Genomic DNA, 26,277 nt, shown 5'->3' on the forward strand with positions numbered 1-26,277 from the left:
TTTATAATACAGCTCTGGAAAAAGTTAAGAGACCACTCCAAATTTTTCTTAAATCAGCATCTCTACATATATGGCAGCCATTCCACTCCAGTGTCTTTTAAATTCCAACACAGGCACACCTAATTTTATTTAATGAGGTACTGATTAGGTGATTACCTGAACCAAATCTTTAACAAGGAAAAGTATAAAAATCACTGCTGTGGTAATCCCGATCCTCTTGCAAAAGGACCAGCTGGATGGCAAAAACATTGCAAGAAGTACCTCAAAGGTAATTTGAATTAAAAAAAATACTATTAGGCATGACAAAAGAGTTGAAAAGAAAAGCTTTGGGTGAGGAAAAGAACAGTTTGATTATGTCTTTACTGGCAGAGGGACACAGTTAGCTTCAGTTTGCTTCCATCCTGAAAATTTCAAAGACGGCGATTTATAACAGTCATTCAACAGACATTGGGGACAACAAAGCTAAAGACTGGCAGAGGGAGAAAACGACTGTCCACTGACCTAGATGACCGTCAACTCATTCGAATCTCACTCAACAACCAAAGGATGACATCAAGTGACCTACAAAAAGAATGGCAAACAGCAGTTGGGGTGAAGTGCACAGCGAGGAAGGTTCGAAACAGGCTCCTAGGGGCAGGGTTGAAGTTGTGCAAAGCTAGAAAAAAGCCCTTCATCAATGAGAAGCAAACAAGAGCCAGGCTGAAGTTTGCAGAAGATCATAGAGGATTGGACCATAGAGGAATGGACCATAGAGGAATGGAGTAAGGTCATCTTCTCTGACGAGCCAAATTTTCAGCTTTGCCCAACACCTGGTCATCTGATGGTTAGACAGAGATCTGGAGAGGCCACAATGTCTCCCAATTTGGTGGAGGCTGGAATCGGGCAGATTTGTCTTTGTGAAGAATGCATGAATCAAGCCAAGTACAAGGTTATCCTAGAAGAACACCTGTTCCTTCTACTCTGAAAATGTTCCCCAACTCTGAGAATTGTTTTTTACACCAGGACAGCGCTCCATGCAACACAGCCAGGTCAATCAAGGTGTGGATGGAGGACCACCAGATCAAGACCCTTTCATGGCCAGTCCAATCTCCAGACCTGAACCCTATTGAAAACTTCTGGAATTTGTTCAAGAGGAAGATGGGTGGTCACAAGCCATCAAACAGTGACAGACTGGTGGAGAGCAAGCCAAGGCGCATGAAGCTGTGATTTAAAAAAAACAGTTGTTGTCTACAAATAAATACTCTATTCCCAAATAAAAAAAATATTTAATGTTGTCAGTAGTTTCTAGAATAAAACAAATGTTAATTTTACTTAAACACATACCTATGAATAGTAAAACCAGAGAAACAGAATTTTGCAGTGGTCTACATTTTTTTCCAGAGCTGTATTAAATTAATCTATTTTGCCGCTTTGCTTAGTGGATATTGTAAAGATATAGATAAAAGGAATATCTACATATTAAAAAAAATAAAGAAATCATTTTTAAATAGTACTTCACAAAGGATGAATAATATTCTAAGGTGGAGCACATTGAGAAATGGAGACGGAGTAAGCTATTGTTGTAAAAATCTCATTTTAAAAAATGAGTTAAAGAAAGTAACGATGGTGGTGGAGAGGAACCAGGCGCAGGCGGATTGCATTTGAGTATGACTTTTTAATTGAAAAAAAACACAGAATACAGAAAAAACTGAAAGAAAGTAAAGTGCTGAATTAGCAGCAAGAACGAAACCCTCACCCTTGCAACATACAAGCAACAGTAATTGACAAGTGACGGGAGCAGAGGAGTGTGGATTTATTGATTGAATAAGTTGAACTGTTGTAAGCAATGAAGCAAAATATTAAGTGTTTGTAACATGAGCTAAAACTGAAGGTGCAAGTAGGAGAACAGGAAATCCTATTCAAGCTGTTGCCGGGGAGAGAAAGATTTAGCATGTCTGTCTTTTGAGAAACAAGAATCAGGTTAACTACACACACACATAGTCTGACAGACAAGACAGGAAAACATAAAGGGCAAAGATGACGCTTGGGCTTCATTTACACATATAAGGTATAGAACATAAATTGGACCAATGGCACACTTGCTTGGCTAGCTTAACGCCTCCACTTTTAGGCGTGTTTGAAGTATAAATAATGCTGATGTGACTGTTGATCTTCAGACATTGTGGGGCGACACTCTGTCTCCAGAAGCTTCTGTAATAAACGGATGATACGGAATTGGAATTGACCTGACTCCTGGTGTGTTATTCTCCTTTCCAATAAACCAACTCGGGGAAGTGTTAGACTTCAACAGGAGAAACATTTAGACACATAGTGATGACATAATTGGGACCTGGTGTGCGTGATGATGGGAGACAAGACAATGAATGAGTCTGGGGTGAGTTTGTGGAGTGGCGGAAACTGGGAGTGCACGGCACGATGGCGCTGATCCTCACCGTACCGTGACAATGAATCCTTGATGATGTAATTCTTGTTAATTTGCTGGTTTTCACCAGTTATATATGGGCTTGTCGCACTAAATTAAGCAACACTATTATTTCCATCTCCTCCCTAATTGCAACACATTATAATATTTTGTACGGGACACATATTGCATCATAGAGCAAAAAATATTCTATACGCGGCAGTGAATGTCTTGTAATAATTGTTCAGAAGAGTGTCTATTAACGAAATAAAATGAGTTTTGGAAGGGAAATGTGTGCTACATCCAGCAACACAAAATGTTCCACACCCTCTTCAGCCCCAAAGCAAAACCTATAATATACTGTACGTAGTTTTTTCTGTATTGCCTCTTACAGAAAAAAACTATTCTATACGCCGCAATGAATGTATTGTAGGAAATGTTCAGGAGAGTCTGTAGATTCAAAGTATGCTGGAAAATCAAAGGGCACTGAGTATTTGCATTTGTTGCTGGCATTTTACTCCGCCCATTCCATTGGTCAGGATATCAGCACCTGAAATACACCAACAATTCTGAGAGCCATAATGCATGAATATGTTCTGACATTAATGCTTTAACCTTTTTTCTGACAATTCATATAAAATACAACATCTCATGTTGTTTTGAATGAATAAATTAATGTTATCTCCAAATGGGAGTGCTTTAATGAAAATGTACACATAGGGACCGCAATTACTTCCATCTACTTGAGCTTTGAAATTCCCACAACAATGACAAAATTCATATTTCAGGACAATGTTCACAACCTTTGCATGCAAAGTCAAATATTGTAATGCCAGATACTTATGAGAAAAAACAGATAGCAGTTTATACTCATACTGCTTTAAGGAGTCTATTAATTTAACATTCAGCAGAATAGTTTTTGTTCTATAATGCAATATGTATCCCATGTACAGTATTGCAATGGGGGAGGAGGTGGAAAGTATAGTGTTTCTGGCTCTAGTGCAACAAGCCCATATATAACTAATGAACACCAGCAAATTACCAAGAATGACATCATCAAGGATTCATCAACAAAAAAAATTATATTCAAGTTTTACAACAATAGTTTGCTCCATCTCCATTTCTCAAAGCGCTCCACTTTAGAATATTATTCATCCTTTATGAAGTACTATTTAAACAGCAATTATGTTTAGTTTATTGTTTTAATATGTAGAGATTAAGTTTATTATCTATATCTTTACAATATACACCAAGCAAAGCAGCAAAATAGATGAATTTAATATTATGATTATTGCGTTTTACTCCGGACTCTAATTTTGAAAGCACAATCCGAAACCCTGAAGTTTTATTGTTGCTAAGGAATCTCTAAGGTTGCCAGCATGACCCTAATAACACCTGTAATAGGATGTTTGTTACTATTCACATATGGCTTACAGCCATAGATATAAAGCATAGATGGAACATAAAGTTCTATCTGACGCTCAATAGTTCCACCATCTTACTTGGGACCAGTTCAGAAAAGTCAAGCCACTTAACAGTAGTCATGGTGGTATTTTGTGCAGCAGTAATTTGGTCCAGAAAAAGGATGAACGATACAAAGGAGGTGGGAAACATTGTTCATGCTTCAGCAATAGTGTAGAAATGTATGTATGGAGTTAGATATGTCTCAATATTCGTAAATATATCTAAAAAATCTGTGCGTATATTCATCACAACTCACAAATAAAAATAGGATTTGTAAATGTAAAAAAATATTTTATAAATGAAAACATTTTCTGCAAATATGTAAACATGTTTCACAAATAAAACACAAACTGTTGCTTAACATTTACAAGTGTTGACTTACATTTACAAATCTGATTTTTATTTACGGATCAGAATTTTATACACTGAACAAAATTATAAATGCAACACTTGTTTTTGCCCCGATTTATCATGAGCTGAACTCAAAGATATACGACTTTCTCTAAGTACACAAAAGGCCTATTTCTCTCAAATATTGTTCACAAATCTGTCTAAATCTGTGTTAGTGAGCACCTCTCCTTTGCCGAGATAATCCATCCACCTCACAGGTGTGGCATATCAAGATGCTGATTAGACATGTGTGCCTTAGGCTGGCCACAATAAAAGGCCACTCTAAAATGTGCAGTTTCACTGTATTGGGGTGTCCGGAAACCAGTCAGTATCTGGTGTGACCACCATTTGCCTCACGCAGTGCAACACATCTCCTTCGCATCGAGTTGATCAGGTTGTTGATTGTGGCCTGTGGAATGTTGGTCCACTCCTCTTCAATGGCTGTGCGAAGTTGCTGGATATTGGCAGGACCTGTAACACGCTGTCGTATACGCCAATCCAAAGCATCCAAAACATGTTCAATGGGTGACATGTCCGGTGAGTATGCTGGCCATGCTAGAACTGGGATGTTCTCAGCTTCCAGGAATTGTGTACAGATCCTTGCAACATGAGGCCCTGCATTATCGTGCTGCAACATGAGGTGATGGTCGTGGATGAATGGCACAACAATGGGCCTCAGGATCTCATCACGTTATCTCTGTGCATTCAAAATGGCATCAATAAAATGCACTTGTGTTCGTTCTCCATAACACACGCTTGCCCATAACAAAACCCCACTGGCACCATGGGCCACTCGATCCACAAGGTTGACATCAGCAAACTGCTCACCCACACGACGCCATACACGTCTGCCATCTGCCCTGTACAGTTAAAACCGGGATCTGTGAAGAGAACACCTCTCCAAAGTGCCAGACATCATCGAATGTGAGCATTTTCCTACTCAAGTCGGTTACGACGACGAACTGCAGTCAGGTCAAAACCCAGATGAGGACGACGAGCAGGCAGATGAGCTTCCCTGAGACGGTTTCTGACAGTTTGTGTAGAAATTCTTTGGTTATGCAAACCGATTGTTGCAGCAGCTGTCCGGGTGTCTGGTCTCATATGATCTTGGAGGTGAAGATGCTGGATGTGGAGGTCCTGGGCTGGTGTGGTCACACGTGGTCTGCGGTTGTGAGGCTGGTTGGATGTACTGCCAAATTCTCTGAAATGCCTTTGGAGACGGCTTATGGTAGAGAAATGAACATTAAATGCACAGGCAACATCTCTGGTGGACATTCCTGCAGTCAGCATGCCAATTGCACGCTCCCTCAAAACTTGCGACATCTGTGGCATTGTGCTGTGTGATGGAACTGCACATTTTAGAGTGGCCTTTTATTGTGGCAATTATTGTGTAATAATTGTGCAATAATCATGCTGTCTAATCAGCATCTTGATATGCCACACCTGTGAGGGGGATGGATTATCTCGGCAAAGGAGAGGTGCTCACTAACACAGATTTAGACAGATTTGTGAACAATGTTTGAGAGAAATAGGCCTTTTGGGTACATAGATAAAGTCTTAGATCTTTGAGTTCAGCTCATGATAAATGGGGGCAAAAACCAAAGTGTTGCGTTTATAATTTTTTTCAGTGTATTTCTGTCCTCTGACTACTATGCTACTGTTAGCCTACCATATTCAGTGAGCTAGCTTGGTCCTTTTAGCGTACTGTTACTAAAATAGTGATTTCTACAATGAATATATTTATATGTACAAACCCGATTCCGAAAAAGTTGGGACACTGTACAATTGTGAATAAAAACAGAATGCAATGATGTGGAAGTTTCAAATTTCAATATTTTATTCAGAATACAACATAGATGACATATCAAATGTTTAAACTAAGAAAATGTATCACTTTAAGGGAAAAATAAGTTGATTTTGAATTTCATGGCATCAACACATCTCAAAAAAGTTGGGACAAGGCCATGTTTACCCCTGTGTGGCATCCCCTCTTCTTTTTATTACAGACTGCAAACGTCTGGTGACTGAGGAGACAAGGTGCTCAAGTTTATGAATAGGAATGTTGTCACATTTTTGTCTAATACAGGCTTATAGTTGCTCAACTGTCTTAGGTCTTCTTTGTCGCACCTTCCTCTTTATGATGCGCCAAATGTTTTCTATGGGTGAAAGATCTGGACTGCAGGCTGGCCATTTCAGGATCCTTCTTCTATGCAGCCATGACATTGTAATTGATGCAGTATGTGGTCTGGCATTGTCATGTTGGAAAATGCAAGGTCTTCCCTGAAAGAGATGACGTCTGGATGGGAGCATATGTTGTTCTAGAACTTGGATATAACTGTCAGCATTGATGGTGCCTTTCCAGATGTATAGGCTGCCCATGCCACACGCACTCATGCAACCCCATACCATCAGAGATGCAGGCTTCTGAACTGAGCGCTGATAACAACTTGGGTTGTCCTTGTCCTCTTTAGTCTGGGTGACATGGCGTCCCAGTTTTCCAAAATGAACTCTAACCACAGAACACTTTTCCACTTCGCCACAGTCTGTTTAAATTATCCTTGGCCCAGAGAAAACGCCTGCGCTTCTGGATCCTGTTTAGATACGGCTTCTTTTTTGACCTATAGAGTTTTAGCCGGCAACCGGCGAATGGCACGGTGGATTGTGTTCACCGACAATGTTTTCTGGAAGTATTCCTGAGCCCATGTTGTGATTTCCATTACAGTATCATTCCTGTATATGATGCAGTGCCGTCTGAGGACCCGAAGATCATGGGCATCCAGTATGGTTTTCCGGCCTTGACCCTTGACGCAGAGAGATTGTTCCAGATTCTCTGAATATTTGGATGATATTATGCACTGTAGATGATGATAACTTCAAACTCTTTGCAATTTTTCTCTGAGAAACTCCTTTCTGATATTGCTCCACTATTTTTCGCCGCAGCATTGGGGGAATTGGTGATCCTCTGCCCATCTTGACTTCTCAGAGACACTGCCACTTTGAAAGGCTCTTTTTATACCCAATCATGTTGCCAATTGACATAATAAGTTGCAAATTGGTCCTCCAGCTGTTCCTTATCTATACATTTAACTTTTCCGGCCTCTTACTGCTACCTGTCCCAACTGTTTTGGAATGTGTAGCTCTCATGAAATCCAAAATGAGCCAATATTTGGCATGACATTACAAAATGTCTCACTTTCAACATTCGATATGTTATCTATATTCTATTGTGAAGTTTGAGATTTTTTAATTATTCCATTCCTTTTTTACTCACAATTTGTATAGTGTCCCAACTTTTTTGGAATCGGGTTTGTATATACAAACACATACACGTATTATAATTAAAAATGACAGTTAACTGTTATCTTTGGAAATAAAGAAATATACATTTGCACATTAAAGTACTATCCTGTATCTTCTTAGATTAGACCATAGCCATTTTGTACTCTTAAATTAATAAATTATTGAAAACTATTTCAAATGAATTTGTTTGCTAATATTCTGAAAAGTACACTAATTTGACGCATTATGCTATTTATAACAGTGGCTATTTATATATTATTAAGGAAATGTAACTGTTATATGAACTGAAATGCCACTTCTACCATGTGTTTGTATTGTAGATTGTTTAGAACATTTCCCAGGTTAGATGGCTGTCAAATTGCTCCATTATAGTGGCTTATGTCATCAACCCATCTACTGTTCTATTATCTGTGCTTTTCGGACCCATAATGCATTTCGATAGATGGCTTTGGTTTTACCCAAACGTCCATCAGGTTTACCGCATTGGTTGAGACTGCTAAATTACCCCGCCTCCTCTGTGATATTGTCTAATCGGATATTTTTCCTCCCATGCTTTGGAGGGAGAAGACAGTCAGGAACAAATACACGAAAGCTACAGTGGTTAGTTTCCCAACCTGAAATGTATGAAAACTTTTGGTTTAAGCTTCCGACTAAGAATTAAAATAAAAAGTAGAAACGTGGTAAGAAATTTATCAAATTATTTGTGTATGATATGCATTATAGATATTCATACAAATCACTTCGTTTGTATCTGAATGAATAGCATCACAAATATGTTGCTAGTTAGCTAACATTAGTAGCACATTTTGGCACAGTAAATTATGTAATTAGTTGCTGCTTTTATCAATGGCAACGTTATATCAAATATTTTAACCAACTAGAAAGCTTTGTGTTGCTGGTTAGCGAGCAGGCTAGTTTGCTAACAAACTAGCTAACCGTGGTTTCTAATAGGTATTTAGGAAAACAAATTGCCAGCGAACGCAGTAATAACTACTGTCTGTAATATTACTGCAACTAGGCAGTACATATATCCAGCTAAGTTATGATAATGGATAGATAGGTTGCCCCATGCTATTACCGATTTATCAATATGATAGTTAGCTAGCTTGATAGATAAAGCTTGGTGTGGTAAAACTATACCTTGTTTGTTGTTGGTATTTTGCTCGTTGGAAGTTGCTGGTATTTTCGACTTCATTGAAATTCCGTTGGTGTTTCTGTAGAATAACTTCGTCGGAAGCCGACTCGAAACATGGAAGATCAAGACTTCACTCTGAGCGGTCCAAATGCTGTTAGTATTGATGCTGACTTAAGTAAGTAATTGTTGCATGTGGCAATTTGTCGAAATGAACTGCAAGATGTTAGGAAGTTAGTCAACTTATAGTTATTGATTGTATTACAGTACTGACAAAGTTCGGCCAAGTCCGATTTGAACAGGCAGCTCAATTCTGACATTTTCACCCATTTGTATTTTGAACAATCAGATCAGCTCTTAAAAATCTAATATGAAATTATATGATGTGAATAGTGACAAACATCCTATTACAGGTGTTACTGTTTGCTGCTACTGTGACAGATTTTTGTTCTCATTGGGGACCCATTATGTTGCAGGAATTTTTAATGAAAATGTATTTAAAAGTTCTGAGGTGCACTCTGAAGATGTTAGAAGAACTGTTTTCACTTACTTTTTGTCAGCCAACAACATGGGTAGGCCTACCAAACAGTAGTTAAACATGGGTTTCACTATCTCCAATAGTATTAATACTGTTTAGATGCCCTAACTTATTGATCAGGTTGCTGTTGGAAATTGACTATTCCAAAAATAGTCTGGGATAGTTGTTGGAACGTATTCATGGAACCACTGCCCATCAGAAAACAATTTCATAGCCATTGCAACTAAATAAAATGTTTCAATCAAATTTTTCAATCAAATTTATTTATAAAGCCCTTTTTACAACAGCAGTTGTCACAAAGTGCTTTACAGAGACACCCGGCCTTAAACCCCAAGGAGCAAACAACAGTAGTGTTGGATTTCTGTGGCTAGGAAAAACTCCCTAAGAAGGTTGAATTTTAGGAAGAAACCTAGAGAGGACCCAGGCTCAGAGGGGTGACCAGTCCTCTTCTGGCTGTGCTGGGTGAGATATTAAGAGTCCAATTGGAATAATAAATACATTTCTCTGGACTAAATCCAGAGTCTATTTGATTTTAGACTAGGTCAGAAGTATGACCAGGTGGACAAGGACAGCAATGGGCCCCCCAAACCAGGTAATCCGCAGGTGTGGACCAGGACCTCATCTCCTCCTAAAATGTAAAACTGGAGGAGACTGAAAAAAAGTTAGTAGTGCATTCCTCATATCCCCCAGCACTATAATATAGCAGCGTAACACCTTGGAACTGAGACAGGGGGTTCCGGTGACACTGTGACAGGGCCCAACATGCAGGAAATCAATCCACCCACATTGCCAGGCATCAACCAAAGGGACACCCACCAACCGCAACCCCCCTGAATGAGGGCCGAGTATTGCTAGCAGCGTACAGCCTAATTGCACAAGTGCGCAACAGAGAGTCAACAACAAGCCAGTGACTCTTCCCCCGAAAGGCATTGGAGGGAGGGCATCCCAGTGGCGACGAGAGCCCACCTGGCAAGACAGCAAGGCTGGACAGTATCAAGCCTACTGGTCACCTTCACGCCCCCGGGCCAGGCTACACCTAATTATAAACCGTGCTGTAGAGATGAGTTTTTAGTAGACACTTGAAAGTTTGCACTGAGTTTGCATTTCTAACCTTAATTGGCAGATCATTCCACAGGAGTGGAGCTCTATGAGAAAAGGCCCTGCCGCCAACTGTTTGTTTAGAAATTCTAGGTACAATTAAAAGGCTTGCATCTTGCGATCTAAGGTTAGGTGTAGGTATGTATGGCTGGATCATTTCAGCAAGGTAAGTAGGAGCAAGTCCATGTATTGATTTATAGGTTAAGAGTAAAACCTTAAAATCAGCCCTAACCCTAACAGGCAGCCAATGTAAGGACGCCAGGACAGGAGTAATGTGTTCCAATTTTTTTGTTCTACTTAGGATTCTAGCAGCCGTGTGCAGCACTAATTGAAGTTTTTACATTTTATTTATATAGCGCTGTTCTTAGATTCAGAGTCACTTTACAATGCAGGTAGGTTATAAACACAGAACAAAACAAGACAAGGTTCAGACACAGATGAGAAGGCAGGGGGGCGTGGGGCTACGGATTGGCAGAGGTGAAGAGATGGGTCTTAAGGTGGGACTGGAAGATGGTGAGGGACTCAGAGGTACGGATCTCTTGGGGGAGGGAGTTCCAGAGCCTGGGAGCTGCCCAGGAGAAGGCTCTTTCCCCAAAACTGCGGAGGTTTGATTTATGGATGGAGAGGAGACCAGCTGAGGAGGATCTGAGGGACCGTGAGGGTTGGTATGGGGAGAGGAGGTCAGTGAGGTATGAGGGGGCCAGATGGTGGAGGGCTTTGTAGGTGAGGACCAGGATTTTGTAGGTGATTGGAAGCCCGTGGAGTTGTTTTAGGACTGGAGTGATGTGGTGCCAGGATTTGGAGCGGGTGATGAGTCGGGCTGCTGTGTTTTGGACCAGTTGGAGTCGGTTGAGTTGATGTTGATCGAGCTGATGCCGAGGAGAAGTGAGTTGCAGTAGTCCAGTCGGTAGGAGATGAAGGCGTGAATGAGTCTTTCAGCAGCAGGGGGTGTGAGAGAGGGTCTGATTTTGGCGATGTTGCAGAGGTGAACGAAGGAGGTTTTAATGGTTAACGACACAGCCTTTGACATAGGCGACCCAGGTTTGAATCTCAAGTTTAACACTTTCTATTGCGGGCCTGCTGAACTACGCTTGCCTGGTTTCTTGTTTCTATTTTGGTTCAATTTAAAAAGCAATACCACTGTGGAAAATGTTGGCAATTTATTATTTACAAGTAAAAACTTCTCAGTCTGGTATAACAGTTGATTAATAAGTTTAATTCTGTGGATCCACGGGAACAATTGCTTTCACAAAACAGTATAAGTACAGAGACCAACAGAGTAGTGTCATAACAATTGTTCTGATTACATATTAGGGCTTCTAGCTAGCTGGCAGAATATTATCTCTAATGCCATGAGATGCATACAAAACGTCTGTCCTGAACCTGTCCTGAAGTCGTCATACTAAATAGGAAAACAAGATAGAAACCTATACTGCCATGGCAACCATAGTTCTATGTCATAGTAACCAGACCTCCTGATCTGAGCTACCCCTAGTGTCCTACACAAAAGGAAGAATACAGAGGAGACACAGGCAGCTTTTCCTTGGTGCAAACTCAACATGGTCGTTGATTAGATAGGGTTGAGGCCTGGCGCCTTGGTTGTGGCCCTAATTGCTTCTAAGAACAGGGCATGCTGACCTAGGTCTTCCTCTATATGTGGCAACCATGAACAGTCTAAAGAAATTTCAGGCCTAGTCTAAAAGTTCATTTATTATAGTTAATTTACAGAATAATGGATAGAATAAAAATAGGGTAATACATTGATCCTTAAAACCATAGATGGAGCCATGTTTTTTTCTTTTGACTATTCAAGTAATCATGCATTTTATGCATAGAATTATCATTTACTAAGATAATAGCTAGCTGCAGCCAGAGGAGTAGGACAGTGAACATTAAAATAATCAAATGGATTAGGGTGTAGATTTTCTTTGCCATAATTCTCTCCAATTTAGTATACTGCTTCTAGACAATTTTGCTATGGGTGTTTTCCTAATTTAATTATCCAGTTTTGCCAAAAGGGAAGCATTTTTGTTTGAAGACTGAATTCTTATTATGTGACAGAATTCAGGAACGGGGTCCTATTGCAAAATTTGAGATGGGCTATTTTATTAATTAAGAGTTGTCTTTCCAGCGGTGCCTTCCAATCTTTGGTGTGATTACACACAACCTATTACATGATTAATTGGGATCATTGTGTGTACAGTATACCTCTGAATCATTAAAGTAGTAGATCAGGGTTTGGTTTCACCAGGGCCCTGTATTTTACAATGGATACACCCCCTCCCTGAAAAATTGAAACAATTTCAATGTGCTGTAGTTTATGTATTCTTTTATTTGTTTTTTTGGAGGGATAAGGGGAGCTTGACTGGCTGTTGAATGTACAAAAAATGTAAAACCTCTTTTGGGGCTAAAACCCCCAAAAGAGGTTTTAGCGAGCGCCAAAGGAAAATCACCTGTGCCAAAATAAGAATTGAAAAAAAAAAAGCATTTCAGATCCTCTCCGAATGTGTTTAATTGCAACTTATCAAACTGTTGAACAAGCAGAACATAAACCGAATGCTAGTGAGATCCTCTAACCAACGTCATTTTCCTGTGTTGGTTATTTAGTTATTCCCTGTTAATCCTTTGAAAACATAATAACGCGTGCATTGGGGGGGCCCCCTAGCGGTCGGGGGCCCTAAGCAATCGCTTATGTCATTTATGCCTAGGGCCTGCCCTGACTGCGTGTCGTCACGTAACTCTGCCTTGTGCAATCAGCAGCATGGAAGCAACATGGAGAACTCAAACGCGGTGTCAACTGAGCAACTTGTACCAAAGAAAAACGCAGTTTCCATCGTTTTTTAGTAAAGACGGAACCTAACACAATGAAGTCAAATGTAAAAACAGAAAATAAAATTCAGAAATCAAAGGTAATACTACCAAACTTTTTTCAAACTTGGAGCACAATCACATTACCGAATATGAACAGTGCATGGTAAAAGAAGTGTCTGACAAGCGCCCAGCAACAAGTGCCTCCACAAAGCAGGTGTCGATTACACAAGCATTTCCAACTGCTACACATTATGAAAAGGATTCAAGAAGATGGAAAGAAATAACTGACGCCATTTGTTACTGCATCGCGAAGGATATGGCTCCTACAGCTACAGTGGAACACAGTGGTTTTAAATACCTAATTGAAAATTGACAGAAGATACACTGTGCCATTGCAACCATATATTTCCAAAACTGCACTGACCAATGTCATAAAAAAGTAGCTGCTGAACTAAAGTCTGTTCAGCACTTTGTAGCCACAGTTGATTTCTGGCCAAGTAGGACGATGGACCCATACTTACTTTGCACTACATTGACGATGAATGGAAGCTGCGCAACAGATTCCTTGAGATGGCATATTTTCCAGTCGATCACACGTCAGAGATGATTGCACAGGGCCTGAGAGATATGCTTTCTGTGTGGGAGCTCACGGGAAGAGAACCTCATGGCCATAACGATGGCGCTAATGTTGTCAAAGCTGCACAGCTCAATGGATGGACAAGGCCGCAGTGTTTTGGACACAAGCTGCACCTTGCAATCGGTAAGTAGACATCAGCCTAACAAATACAATGCTATAATATTCAATAATCTAATTGTGGATACCTAGGTGGTGCCTGGCTGCTATATTCTTTCTGTGTATGTTTGTATGTGTCATAAATTAAAATGTCTAATGTTTTTATTACTTTTTGCCGGACCGCGTAAGTGGAGCCCGGCCTAGAAGAGCGAATGTCTCTTACTGAGTGAGTGAGTGCCTGACTGAGTACCCCTTGTTAAATAGCGTAGTGGTTAGAGACGCAGGCTCCTGAACAGCAGGTCCCGTGTTTGCCTCGTAACAGTTAAAACGCATTATGCCTTTTCAGGTTCTGGACAGACAAAAACTTCACTGGCTACAACCCTACGTAGCTGGTGGATTTTCAAATTATGTCTCAGGATTTGTTCAGGATAGACAAACACTTTGCTGGCTACACGATTCTCTCGTCTTTTCACTTGATGAAAAAGTCAGTTATCGTCACCTATATTGATACAGTAGTCATTGTATGGAGGTAAACTTGTGGTGGAGGTAAACTTAATGAGAAACGTTACTCAGTTTAACACAATAGTTAATGGTGTCTAACATAATATTCAAATTTGACGTGATGTTAATGAGTGACAAAATATATAATGTTAAGAGGCTATACTGACACCTGGCAAATGTGCAGCTTGGTGGTGTAGTGGTTAACGACACTGCCTTTCAGGTGGGCAACCTGGGTTCAATTATTGAGAGGGCAGCCACAGTCAACACTTTCTATTGCGGGCCGGGCTGGTTCTTGTATTTTTCTACTTTTTTGTGTGCTGATGTTCTTGTTATGCACTGTGTTTAAAAAGGTGCTATATAAATATTTTACTTCAGCTCACTAAATAAAATAAAAATAATAAAAATCCATATAGCACCTTAATGTTAATGTGCTTGAGGTTACAATATTACAATGTAAACTTCCCATTATAAAACGAAGCAAAAAACAAAACAAGAAAATCTAAATCGTTCATTAATCGTAATTGCGGGTAAAATGTTCAAATTATTTGTGATTTTAGGACATATCGTCCAGTCCTATAGCCTTGTCAGATCTTTTTATTTAGTTAATAAAAAGAGGGTGAAATGCTCTGAAGCAGGATGTGACCCCTGCAACTAACTGCCACACCCAACCATACACCCCTGTCCCTTCCTGTGTTGTAATATATATTTTTTTTTGCCATTTCTTTTTTTATGGGGTTTCATTTATTCAAGCATGATAGACATTATAGTTTATCAAATGGTCAGAAATAACAAGAAAATGCATAGATTTCTGTCGTATGGTCACTCATTGCCTTTACTGTATGCGGACCAATCATGCTTACTTTTGTGCGTAGTCACCCCCCATTCTGAGCCAGGAAAAACCCTGTAAATGACAATTTTGTTAGGCCATTTTCATTCCATCTTTCCACTGCTATAAACTAATAATAGAAAATTACCTGTTGTTGATCTATTCATCATTTATTGGTATGACTGCATATTTAGTTATATTACGTCTTTACCAATATGCCCATTAAAATGGGAAATCCTGTCATAAAATAGTTCTGTTGTCCCTGATTATTGATGATTGTTTGGCTGGTCTGGACTAGGTTTACTATGCATTTTTAGTTTTGTCAAGAGATTACTCTGCCATGCATGTTTCAAGTCACTCTCAGGTGTTTAAATGTTTGTTGTGTTGCTTTTGTGTTGTTAGAATCACTTTCCTACAGGTTTTGCATATTACATTAGTTTGTGACATCTCTCTGGAACCCAAAATAATCCCAAGCAACAGAATAATAATTTTTCGGCACCAAATCATCCCTAGTGTCCATCATATTGTTCTCTGGGCATATTTTTTTAATCAATCCTCTTCCTCTCCCTAACAGCATGCCCTACTCTGCACTATTCTTTCACAGTACCTTTATAATAATAATCAGAATTATTATTTTTAAGTAGGCCAATGGATTCTAAAATCAAGTCCTAATAAATTGTACACATACGAAAACAGTTGTGCTCAAAAGTTTGCATGCCCTTTGAGAATTAGTAATATTGGCACAGAAGAGAACAGTGGACCCAATAGCAGACACAGGCAGGATAGGTTCTTGTCAATAAGTTTAATAACTGGTTAAGGGAAAAGCAGTCTCATAGTTGGTGGGTATGCAAGGTCGGCAACAGAGCAGAATGGCAGAGGTACACTGGGGCAGATAGGCTTGTTGGTCGGTGGACAGGCGGGGGTCAGTGACTGGAACAGAATGTCAGTGGTACACTGGGGCAGACGGGCCCATTGGTCATGGAACAAACAAGTAGAGATCAAAGCCAGGAAGACAGATTGGTGAAATGGGTAACAGGGAGAGCGCTAGAAAGAGAAATGCTGGAAATGACTGCATGGGACAAAACCATTTGGCACTTGCCAGCACAGAGAACAGGGGTTAAATACACAGAGGGGTAATGGGGAACCGGGAACACCTGGTGGGGGGGGTGGAGACATGACAACAGGTGAAACACATCAGGGCGTGACAAATATACGTACCATTTGTAAAGAAAACATGAGTGAGTAGGCAAAACACGTTTTATTTCTTATGGGATACACATTCAACTGTAGGTCATAACAGAATGGCACAATCATAAAACAAACCATGGCAACAAAATAAAACTAAACTGATCCCTGTTTAAAAGTCTCCATACCCTTACTGTGTATTGCCCCCTATAGCATCAATGACAGCATGGAGTCTTTTGTAATAGTTGTCTATGAGGCCCCAAATCTTTGCAGGTGCTATAGCTGCCCATTCGTCTTGCCAATATGCCTCCAGGTCATGCAAACTCTTTTGTCGTCTTGCATGAACCGCACGTTTGAGATCTCCCCAGAGTTGGCTCTGATATTAAGGTCAGGAGACTATGATGGCCACTCCAGAACTTTCACCTTTTTCTGTTGTAACCACTGGAGGGTCAGCTTGGCCTTGTGCTTATGGTCATTGTCGTACTGGAAAGTCCAATAGCGTCCCATGCGCAGCTTTCATGCCAAAGAATGCAAATTGCCTGCCAGTATTTTCTGATAACATGCAGGGTTCATCTTGCCATCGACTTTTCACTAGATTCCCCATGCCTTTAGAGCCCCCCCCACCTCCCCCCCAAAACATCAGTGAGCCACCACCATGCTTCACAGTGGGGGGTGGTATTCTGTTCAGTACAGGCCTTATTGACCCCACTCCAACATAGGAATTATGGTTATGACCATAAAGCTCTATTTTGGTCTCGTCACCCCTAATTAGTGTGCCAGAAACTGTGCAGTGTGTCATGTGTTGTCGGGCATATTGTAACCAGGCTTTTGTGTGGCATTGGTGCAATAAAGGCTTCTTTCTGGTAACTCCACCATGCAGCTAATGTTTGTTCAAGTATCGTTGAATTGTGTTCCAGAGCAGCCTGTATTTCTCCTTAGGTTACCTGTGGGTTTTTCTTTGTATCCTGAACATTTCTTCTGGCAGTTTTGGCTGAAATCTTTCTTGGTCTATTTGTTATCAAGAGATCCCTGCATTTTCCAGTTCTTAATAAGTAATTGAACAGTACTGACTGGCATTTGCAAGGCTTTGGATATCTTTTTTTTATCCTTTTCCATCTTTATAAAGTTCCATTGCCTTGTAACACAGGTCTTTTGACAGTTCTTTTCTCCTCCCCATGTCTCAGTATATAATTCACCTTTAATTGCCATGTTTGCCTGGGTGTCATCTTTTGTGTCTGTAACAAGTCCAAACATTCAAGGGTAAGTAAAATAATAGGCCAAATGACACATTTCTGCAGTTCAGAAATCGCATGTTTAAATTCAGATTTTAGGATTTTGATTTATTGTGCAGCCCTATTGTGGCAGCATTTCAAGCCTGCCCCACTAAAATGCATCTGTAATATACAGTTTGAAATATAGTTTTACATTCGAAATATAGTTTACTTTAAAAGGCATACTATGTCCTAGTTCATTGATTATAGCAAAAAAATATTTGGCATAGCAATGTCATTTAACATACAACCGTCCCGCAACCCATACTTAATCGAAACGATATTTTATGATCCTAGTCTCATGGTCGACCTATGAGGTTTATTTTTCAGGGCTGATACCGATTATTAGTAGTCAAGGCGACCAATACTTAGGGACAAAATACATTTGTCGTAAAAATGTTAACATAACACATTTGTAAAATCAACTTATTTTAGATGCCTTTAAAAACGGAGCATTTCAACATTATATTCTGTAAAATGAAGTGCCATTGCTCCTCCCATACTAATACTTGCTTTGCTGGTGTTGAGTGTAATACTCCCATACTGCCGTTTTAGTCCTTTTCTGTGGTGCATCCATCTGTACAGGAAATTGGGCTTCAAAGCAGAAAAATATAAGCGGGATAAAAACTACATTGTGATTATTATTACAGCTTTATTATTTAAAGTTGACTGTTTACTTAACCTCCTAATGTTAGCTAGCTACAATCAATATTACCATTGTCAGCTTTAAGTTAAAAAGACACATTGGTGAGTAGTCTGTTAAATATTGTTACCATACTATGAACATTAGCTGTCTAGTTGCATTAACACAGACGTTACACAAGTTTCACTGTACAGGTAACCTCAATGAATGAGAGCATTAGGTGTTGTTTTATTGTAACAAAATACGTTATCTTGGGACTGGTGAAATTGATGGTTTAAAGCCATTCCTTATAACTTTTGGTCTTTATTAAACAGGGGTCCTGAAAAATCACATTCCAATGTGTTTTATTTTTGGCGGACCACGTGAGCAGGGCCAAGAAGAGCGAGTGTCCCTGACAAAACGTGAGAGCAACCGCCCGCCCATTGTTAAATATTGTAGTGCTTAGAGTCTGCCACACAGGAGACTGGATATCAAATCTGTCCAGGGACTAAACCAATTAGGGTTAATTGAGTTTAAACTAACACTTCACTGGTTACAAGCTTCAGTAGCTACATATAGTAGGCCAAAGGTGAAACAGTTGATGGTTATGTTGCGATGGACGAACTGCAACCAACATGTCTAAAATCACAATTCGCTTGAGGTGTTGGACTGTGGGTCATGAAATGCTGCTCTTTCACTTAGGAAAAGCAGGTAAGCGTGAGGTCAACAAAACATTGCTCTCTCCCAGCTAATGTGCTTGATAGAACTTTGTGAAGAAATACATTAACTATGTGAAAAGCTTACAACAATTTTTTTTTTAAATTTGTATATTTGTTCCCCCTTCTGTATATTTATACGTTTTAATAGAACAAGTGAATATAGTTACCTGAAACCTAATCTTTATGAACATTGAAAGTAACTAGCCTAGTTTAATGGCTGTTGTTTTCATTATATGTACTTTATAGCTATGAGCAGTGGTTAATTTCTTTGGATCCAGCATTTTCTTTAGTTTTAACCTACTTTTCACAGATTGTCTGCTGTCCATGACTTCTTTTTTCATCACTGTGTTCACTTTGCACTGTAAACATTCCACTAGAAGCAATCAGAGTTCATTAAGTTGACTTTTCCTGCAGCCTCAGCACTGCCTGACAAGATGGTGTTTTTTTTGTTGCCCCCATTTATCATGAGCTGAACTCAAAGATCTAAGACTTTCTTTATGTACTCAAAAGGCCTATTTCTCTCAAATATTATTCACAAATCTGTCTAAATCGCATTGGACTGCCGCTTCTCTTTGGAACTGTTCCTCGTTTTTTGTACTCGTCTGGTTTATTGTCTTGTTTTACGTCTTCTACTTCTTGGCTTGTCTGTACAAAGTGAGCTGGGATTTAGCTAGCTATCGGTGTTTCAGCTCTTGTTTAGCTCCTGACCGCTACACTAGCTGAACCTGTGCGGTGCTAGAACTAATACCTGCGCAGAAAACATTTTCCACACACAACACTGGACTACCACCTCCCGACTGGATTAAGTTACTTGTGGATTTATTTATCAACTCCCTGTGGGCTTCCATCATTGGACCTTTCTCCTGCACTACCACGCTTGAGGACCCACCTCCCCAACCTCTGCCTACTCACCAGCTAGCTCCATGGCTTCATTCCCAAAGGTATTCTCTCTTTGGCTCTTGTTCTGGCGTCCTGGTCACCTCCTGGCCGTCACCTCTCTTCCAGATATTACTTACATTGATTAAGTTTACACTTTTTCCTTGTATTTGTTGTTCTGGTGACCTTGCTGCTGGTTGGTGTGAGTTGGCCTGGTCCGGTTGTTTCATCTATGCTATTGCTAACCCAGCACTACTTTCCCTTCACCCTGGAAGCTATTAACAACTATCGCCTCTCTTCGGAAGTAGCTAGGCTTGCCAGCTCACTCAGCATTCTATGCCGACGCCCCTATATCCATCGAGGCTGTCGACGCAAATGGTCGGGCAGTGCTAGCACCAGCATAAGTTCTATCTGGTCTAACTCCCGTATCAAGTTGTATCCTTCCTCTCGCTCCATTGATTTTAGCTGCCTCCGTGCCCTCCAACCTACCGCTTTCCCCAATCTTAGTTTACCCTGTTAGAGTACCAATCTTGCTCTTTTAAACACCTTTTCTATGAACAATAAATCTCTCCTTCATGAACTCCTATTGGACAATAACCTGTACTTCCTCTTACTTACTGAAACCTGGCAAACACCTGATGATTTTTTCCCCCTTAATCTAGCAACTCCCCCTGGTTATAGCTATCTGTGCCAACCCCGCCTCACTGACCGCGATGGTGGCCTTGCTGTTTTGCACAAACCCATTTATAAAGTAACTCAGCTGTCTCTTCCCTCATTTCTCTCATTTGAATACATCGCTTATGAATCTGCTTGTTCCTTCACCACTATTCTACTTTATCGACCTCCAACAAACAATGATTCATTTATTTTGGACCTAGCAGAACTACTCGCCATAGGAGTATCACTTTAGAAGACATCACCAAACAGTTCAATACTACTCTATCTGCTGCCCTCTGACCCCCTTGGTCAGATCCTCTCTCACCTTAAACTGGACTTCCACTGCTATGCCGATGACACTCAGATCTACCTCAGCACTAAATCCCTCACCAACCCTCCTCTGTCTCATATTGAAACTTGCCTGGCAACAATAAAAAAAACCTGGCTGCAGCAGAACTTCCTCAAGCTTAATGGTGACAAAACTGAACTTCACCTACTTGGTACAAAATCCACACTAACCAAAGCCAGCACCTTCACCCTCACTATTGATGACTCTGTTGTATCTCCATCCCCTCATGCACGCAACCTCAGTGTCATACTGGGCTCCTCACTCATCTTCGAACTACCCATATAACAGACAGTCAAATCCTCATTCTTCCACTTCCGCAATATTGCCAAGTTACAGTCTTCCCTGAAACCCTAATACATGCATTAATTTCTGCCCATCTTGACTATTGCAATTTTCTCCTTTCTGGCATTTTCTCTCCATAAACTACAACTAGTTCAAAATTCAGCTGTAAGACTTCTCACACACTCGTAATCCTGGCAGCAAATCACCCCCGTCCTACAAGAACTCCACTGGCTCCCAATCTCTAAACGCATTGACTTCAAAATTATTCTTCTCATGTATAAAGCCCTCCAGCAGCTTGCTCCACCCTATCTCTTGGACCATATTCCCCAATACCATTCCTCCAGGTCACTCCGCACTGCCACTGCTGGCCTCCTTATCCTTCGATTCAAGCTGCGGCGCTTTGGAGACAGGGCTTTTTCACGGGCTCCTCCAAGACTTTGGAATGCATTTCCACAATTCATCCGTGACTCCAAATCTGGTGCCATCTTCATTCACCACCTCAAGCCTCATCTGTTCAAACAAGCCTAACCATCCTAAACATTTACATTTATACTATTGTAATGGCTTTTTAAATGCACAAAAAAACTGTATATATCTGGTCAGCCGTTTTGAGCTGGAACCCAGAGTTGTTATTGGGATCGTTATTAATCAGGATAAAATCTGATATTTTGGCCAGGATAATCCTCATTGTCCCACCCCTAGTCGAGACGCTATACCGACACTTGGCAAACGTTTAGCTCCGTGGCATAGTGGTTAAAGATAGCATCTCACGTGGGAGTTCGAATCCAATGAGGGCAACAACATTCATCACTTCTAATCACTGGTCGGCTAGACTAGGCTTGCCTGGTTCCTTTTCGGGTTTTTCTATACAATTGTAATTGTAGGGCCTATAGTAAATCTCCAAAACTTAACTATATTTGATTGTGGGCCGCCACTTAAATCTTAAGAATATTCATGTTATTATTTTCTGTTCTAATAGATTTTTTTTTTTTTTAGGGGATGACACCTTGAATAAGCTTGTTGAAGACTACTTTGGATCTCAGACTGGGAAAGGATTGAATTTACATGAAAAAACCTACAAAAACAGACTACTGATCCAAGTGGGACTTCTAAGAGAAGACCATAAACTCTCCTGGGGAGCAGTGGTAGACTGGCTTCAAAAGATTTTCCCAAAGTATCAGTCTGCAGATTTCCGTTGTCTGATTGAAAGAGGAATTGCAACAACTTTAAGTTTGAGTGGAGATGCAAGACAAACCTTCCTTGAGTCAAATGTGAACTTTGAATTTGTTGGGCCAATATGTGACAGCATTGGAGTTGAGAGGGCAGATCTTTTGGAGATGTCAGATTTTTCTGAGCAAGCAGGATCTATTGATGTCACAAATGGTTTGATACTTGAGTTGAGTAACTTCGTCATGAGAGAGAAAATTGACCCGATTGTTCTGGTGTCTTGGCTACGTCATTTCAACCCGGAGTTCTGTAGTGATGGTAACATCCAAAAAGCTAGCAAAGTACTTCAAGCAAAGTTAAAAAAATTCAAAGTACATTACCACAGTTACCAAACAACCCGGCACAGGAGAAATGCACAAATGGATACATTCCTTCAAAGTCCATTTGAACTTGTTAGTGACCCAAATGATGAATATAAATCCATTAAAAGAGGAAGAAAAAGAGGATATTTTTCAAAACACGAGAAACCAATGGTTAAAGAAGAAAATGAGACATTAGCTATAACAAATGAGAGTGCGTGGGAACCTTACGCACAGGTGAAAGTGAAGGAAGAATACGAGTCTCCATCTGAAGAGGATCATCATGCAATAAACCAAAACACGTTCGATCTGATAGAGAATCCTGATGCAAGCAAAGGAGAAGCTCTTACACTGCTCGATATTGCCATGCTTTCTGTTCAAAAACTGTCAAGCATGTATGGTGTGAAAACAGATGCATCCAAACAAGTTTCTCTTGATCTTCTGAAAAACCAGTACACTATGACTTGTAATGAAAATGTAGCCATGAAATTCTTTGAAGAAAAAGTCGCATCCCTTAAAGATCAACATTCCATGGCATTGCCCTTGCAATTTCTACACTACAATGCCCATTTTCTTGTGGATATTCATGACGCAATTGAACAGCAGATGATGAGCTTTGAAAACGAGATCATGCAATCTACTAAAGAAAAACTAGGCCGTGACAGGAACGCAAAATTTAGAAGATTTGTGAACTTTGCTGAAAGTTCCACATCACGCTACATTCACATGGCCTGTGATGTCTTGAGTCCCCGTAATGCATCAAAGCAGAACTACAGAAAACACTGGATTGCTTTCTGTGAAGAGAAGAACAATCCCTCCAAATTGACTGTCAACCGCTCAAACCGATTCAATAATTACTTTGAAGCAGCAGCAGGTCTCATTCACCATCATGGTGAGATTGCCCTTTTCTTTTCTGACCTACTGTTACTCAACAACGATCACTGCCCCAATGTTATTCTGGAGAGTGTTACTGATGATGCAAATGACGACGTCATACAGTCACTTGTATGCGTTCTTGCCATTGTTTACTGTAAAATCCTGGGTCCTTACTGGCAACTGCTGAAAAGTGGAGGAGAGTACTCCCTCTATAGCCAGTATATACTTTGCCTGTACCAAAAACTGCTAGAGTGGGCTAAGGATGCCTCCCCCCTCCTTGAGCCAGATACCATAGCAAATGTTTTTCTTCAGTTGCCTCTGCAAGAGAAGACTTTTAGCGGTGTTTTTTCATACTTTACAACCGGCTCAGGGCACATACATATTGACCTCATAAGGGTCTGTCTTCAGAAGATGGTGAAAGTGATCGCGGCTGTAACCGAAGTGAATCTGAGTGATTTTTTGCCTGGGGGTGCATACTGCCACAACCCACCTTTGGAAATTGCCACAAAACTGACAACCTGCACATTTTCTGTCTTGATGGCTGAATACCCCTTTGGGCACTCATACCCATATAAAAAGAAGAGGCCAGATCGGCATATAATCCTCCTATCAAGTAGCTTCGAAGAACCAGAGGGCCATTCCATTACATCTAAAAGAGTTTGTCCTGTTGATATAACAAATGAAGACAGGGCAACTTCCAAAACTGTTCCACGAGAGACATACTCCCCTCTTTTCAAGAAAACAACTATGGACAAAAGCAAGGCCCAGAAAAGGCCAGTAGGACGCCCGAGAAAAGTTCCTGCTCCAGTGACCAAGGACCATTTTCTGCAAGACGATATAAACAGAAATGCGGTCATGGCTGCTGTTGCCAAAAACGGAGGACCTTGCTCCTGCAAACAAGATGTTGACAGACTATTGGCCCGATTAGAAGGAACAAACCACGCTCAAAAACGTGAAGCAATCCGCTGTGAGATCAGTTACCAAAAACTGGTCCTAGGTTCCAGGGACACTAATCTGAATCATATTGGTTTTTCGCTCGCAGACATGATCTCAAAGCTGAAAAGCGTGTTGCCTGGCGAAGATTGTAGTTTGGATGTCTCAGCCGCTGGACAAGAGGATGAGAGTGATGCCAATGAGCACAATGAGCAGTATGATAATGAAACTGACCCAACAACCCCAGAGTCTGATGATGCTCAGACTGGACATCACATCAACCATAAAAGTGATGTTGGAAAGGGAAATACAGGTATTGACATGCGTCGAAACAAGAGCCTTGTATCTTTTCAGAGTTACCGAGGGAACTTTGAGGAATTTCCCTAGATATTGTAGGATGTTATAGGAATTCTAGAATATGGGTTGAGGCATGTTACTAATAAAAGCATTTACTGCAGTATGATGTGCTATTCGTTTAACTGAGCCGACTGTGTTAAACCGACTGTCTTTCTTGTTTGTAAACAGTTCATGCCCAATAATGTACTAAACCCAAAATGGTGCATGTCCAATAATGTACCCACCCCAATGGTATTAGTTGGTCCTATGAGCCATATAAGCCCTTTGTGCTATTTTAGACAGGGTGGTTTATATTTTTTAGTGGGAAGATGTTGTATTCAAGACAGGTTTCTACAAGCCTAAAGTTGTATGTTAATTATGTTTCTCCTATAGAAGCTATGACATGTTGAAAAAAATAAATCCTGTCATGTTATAGGAAACTGTTTTGTATGATTTCATCTATATGTATATTTTGGACAAAATAGTATATTAAAGTTACATTTTCAAAATATATGAATGCTTTCATTGATCCCCCCCCCCCCCACACACACACACACACATTGTGTATTACAGCGAATTAAATACTGCAATACCTGCATACCTGTGTCTAGCCAAATAAAATGACTCATCAATGCATAGTTACTGTATTTAGAAGAGGGAACTATAAACATGAGTCTGCTTGCATGTACTGTATATAGCCAAGTAAAACTACTCTACAGATTCTTTTTGTTCTATCCACAACTGCCTAGGTAAGCAAAGCAGCGGTAAGTATGTTGTCTCTCCAGTATATGCACCACTTCCTTTGGCCCATTAGTGTTGTTTGGTAAATGGAAAATTGACAATATACATCCATGTCCAAATGTGGATATTAACATTACACACCATTGTGGTGGATATGAATCTTCTTGGAAAGCAAAGTACCTTAATACAGTACGTTTGAAGCACTGGTGTAGCGTGGTGACGCCGGGCTGGGATGCAAGCAGTCCTTACATGCAACCCCCCCAGCCACATAGAATAACAAAACATAAATATATTTGTAAATTTTTATTTTATCATGGAGGCCAGGTACAGGCCCCAATCCACTGCATTCCCTGGTGCAGCCGTACCCTCGATAGCTATGCCATAGGTTTGAAGCCACATGAGGGAATTGTTTAAAGCTATTGATATGAGTGGCTTTCCAGAAAACTAGATTTGTCACTTTGCAAGGTCTGTCAACCCAGAACTTGAGCAAACAGGGCTTTTGGCACCAGTAGAAATAGAGGGAGTTTTGCCTGCAGAAACAATAGCAACTACTGCTCTGAACCAAACCTGCTACATACTAGGTTAAGTGGATCTTCTCTTGTGAAAGTGAATAAACATAGTCACCATGGCCTGTCCCTTTGCAGAAAATCCAACTGACATTCCATCCTGCATTGTGCTCCATGCATTACAAAGGGATCAAATTATTGGAC

General features: G+C 40.4%; 1 protein-coding gene across 3 annotated transcripts; it reads left to right on the forward strand.

The window, feature by feature from the left end:
* The first annotated feature begins 8,065 nt into the window (after positions 1 to 8,065).
* On the forward strand, positions 8,066 to 25,337 carry LOC105007091. Of its 3 annotated transcripts, none has more exons than XM_010865879.4 (4): positions 8,066 to 8,235; positions 8,776 to 8,865; positions 18,608 to 18,694; positions 22,152 to 25,337. In XM_010865879.4, the coding sequence occupies exons 2-4, from the start codon at positions 8,805 to 8,807 to the stop codon at positions 24,875 to 24,877; spliced, it is 2,874 nt and encodes a 957-aa protein (XP_010864181.1). In that variant the 5' UTR covers positions 8,066 to 8,235; positions 8,776 to 8,804; the 3' UTR covers positions 24,878 to 25,337. The 3 variants fall into 3 exon arrangements, with proteins under 3 accessions (XP_010864181.1, XP_010864183.1, XP_010864182.1); XM_010865880.4 differs by having other exon boundaries at positions 8,070 to 8,155; XM_010865881.4 differs by lacking the exon at positions 18,608 to 18,694 and having other exon boundaries at positions 8,067 to 8,235.
* The last annotated feature ends 940 nt before the right edge of the window (positions 25,338 to 26,277 follow it).

Source organism: Esox lucius, chromosome 10 (genome assembly GCF_011004845.1).
Source record: "Esox lucius isolate fEsoLuc1 chromosome 10, fEsoLuc1.pri, whole genome shotgun sequence".
Taxonomy (NCBI): domain Eukaryota; kingdom Metazoa; phylum Chordata; class Actinopteri; order Esociformes; family Esocidae; genus Esox; species Esox lucius.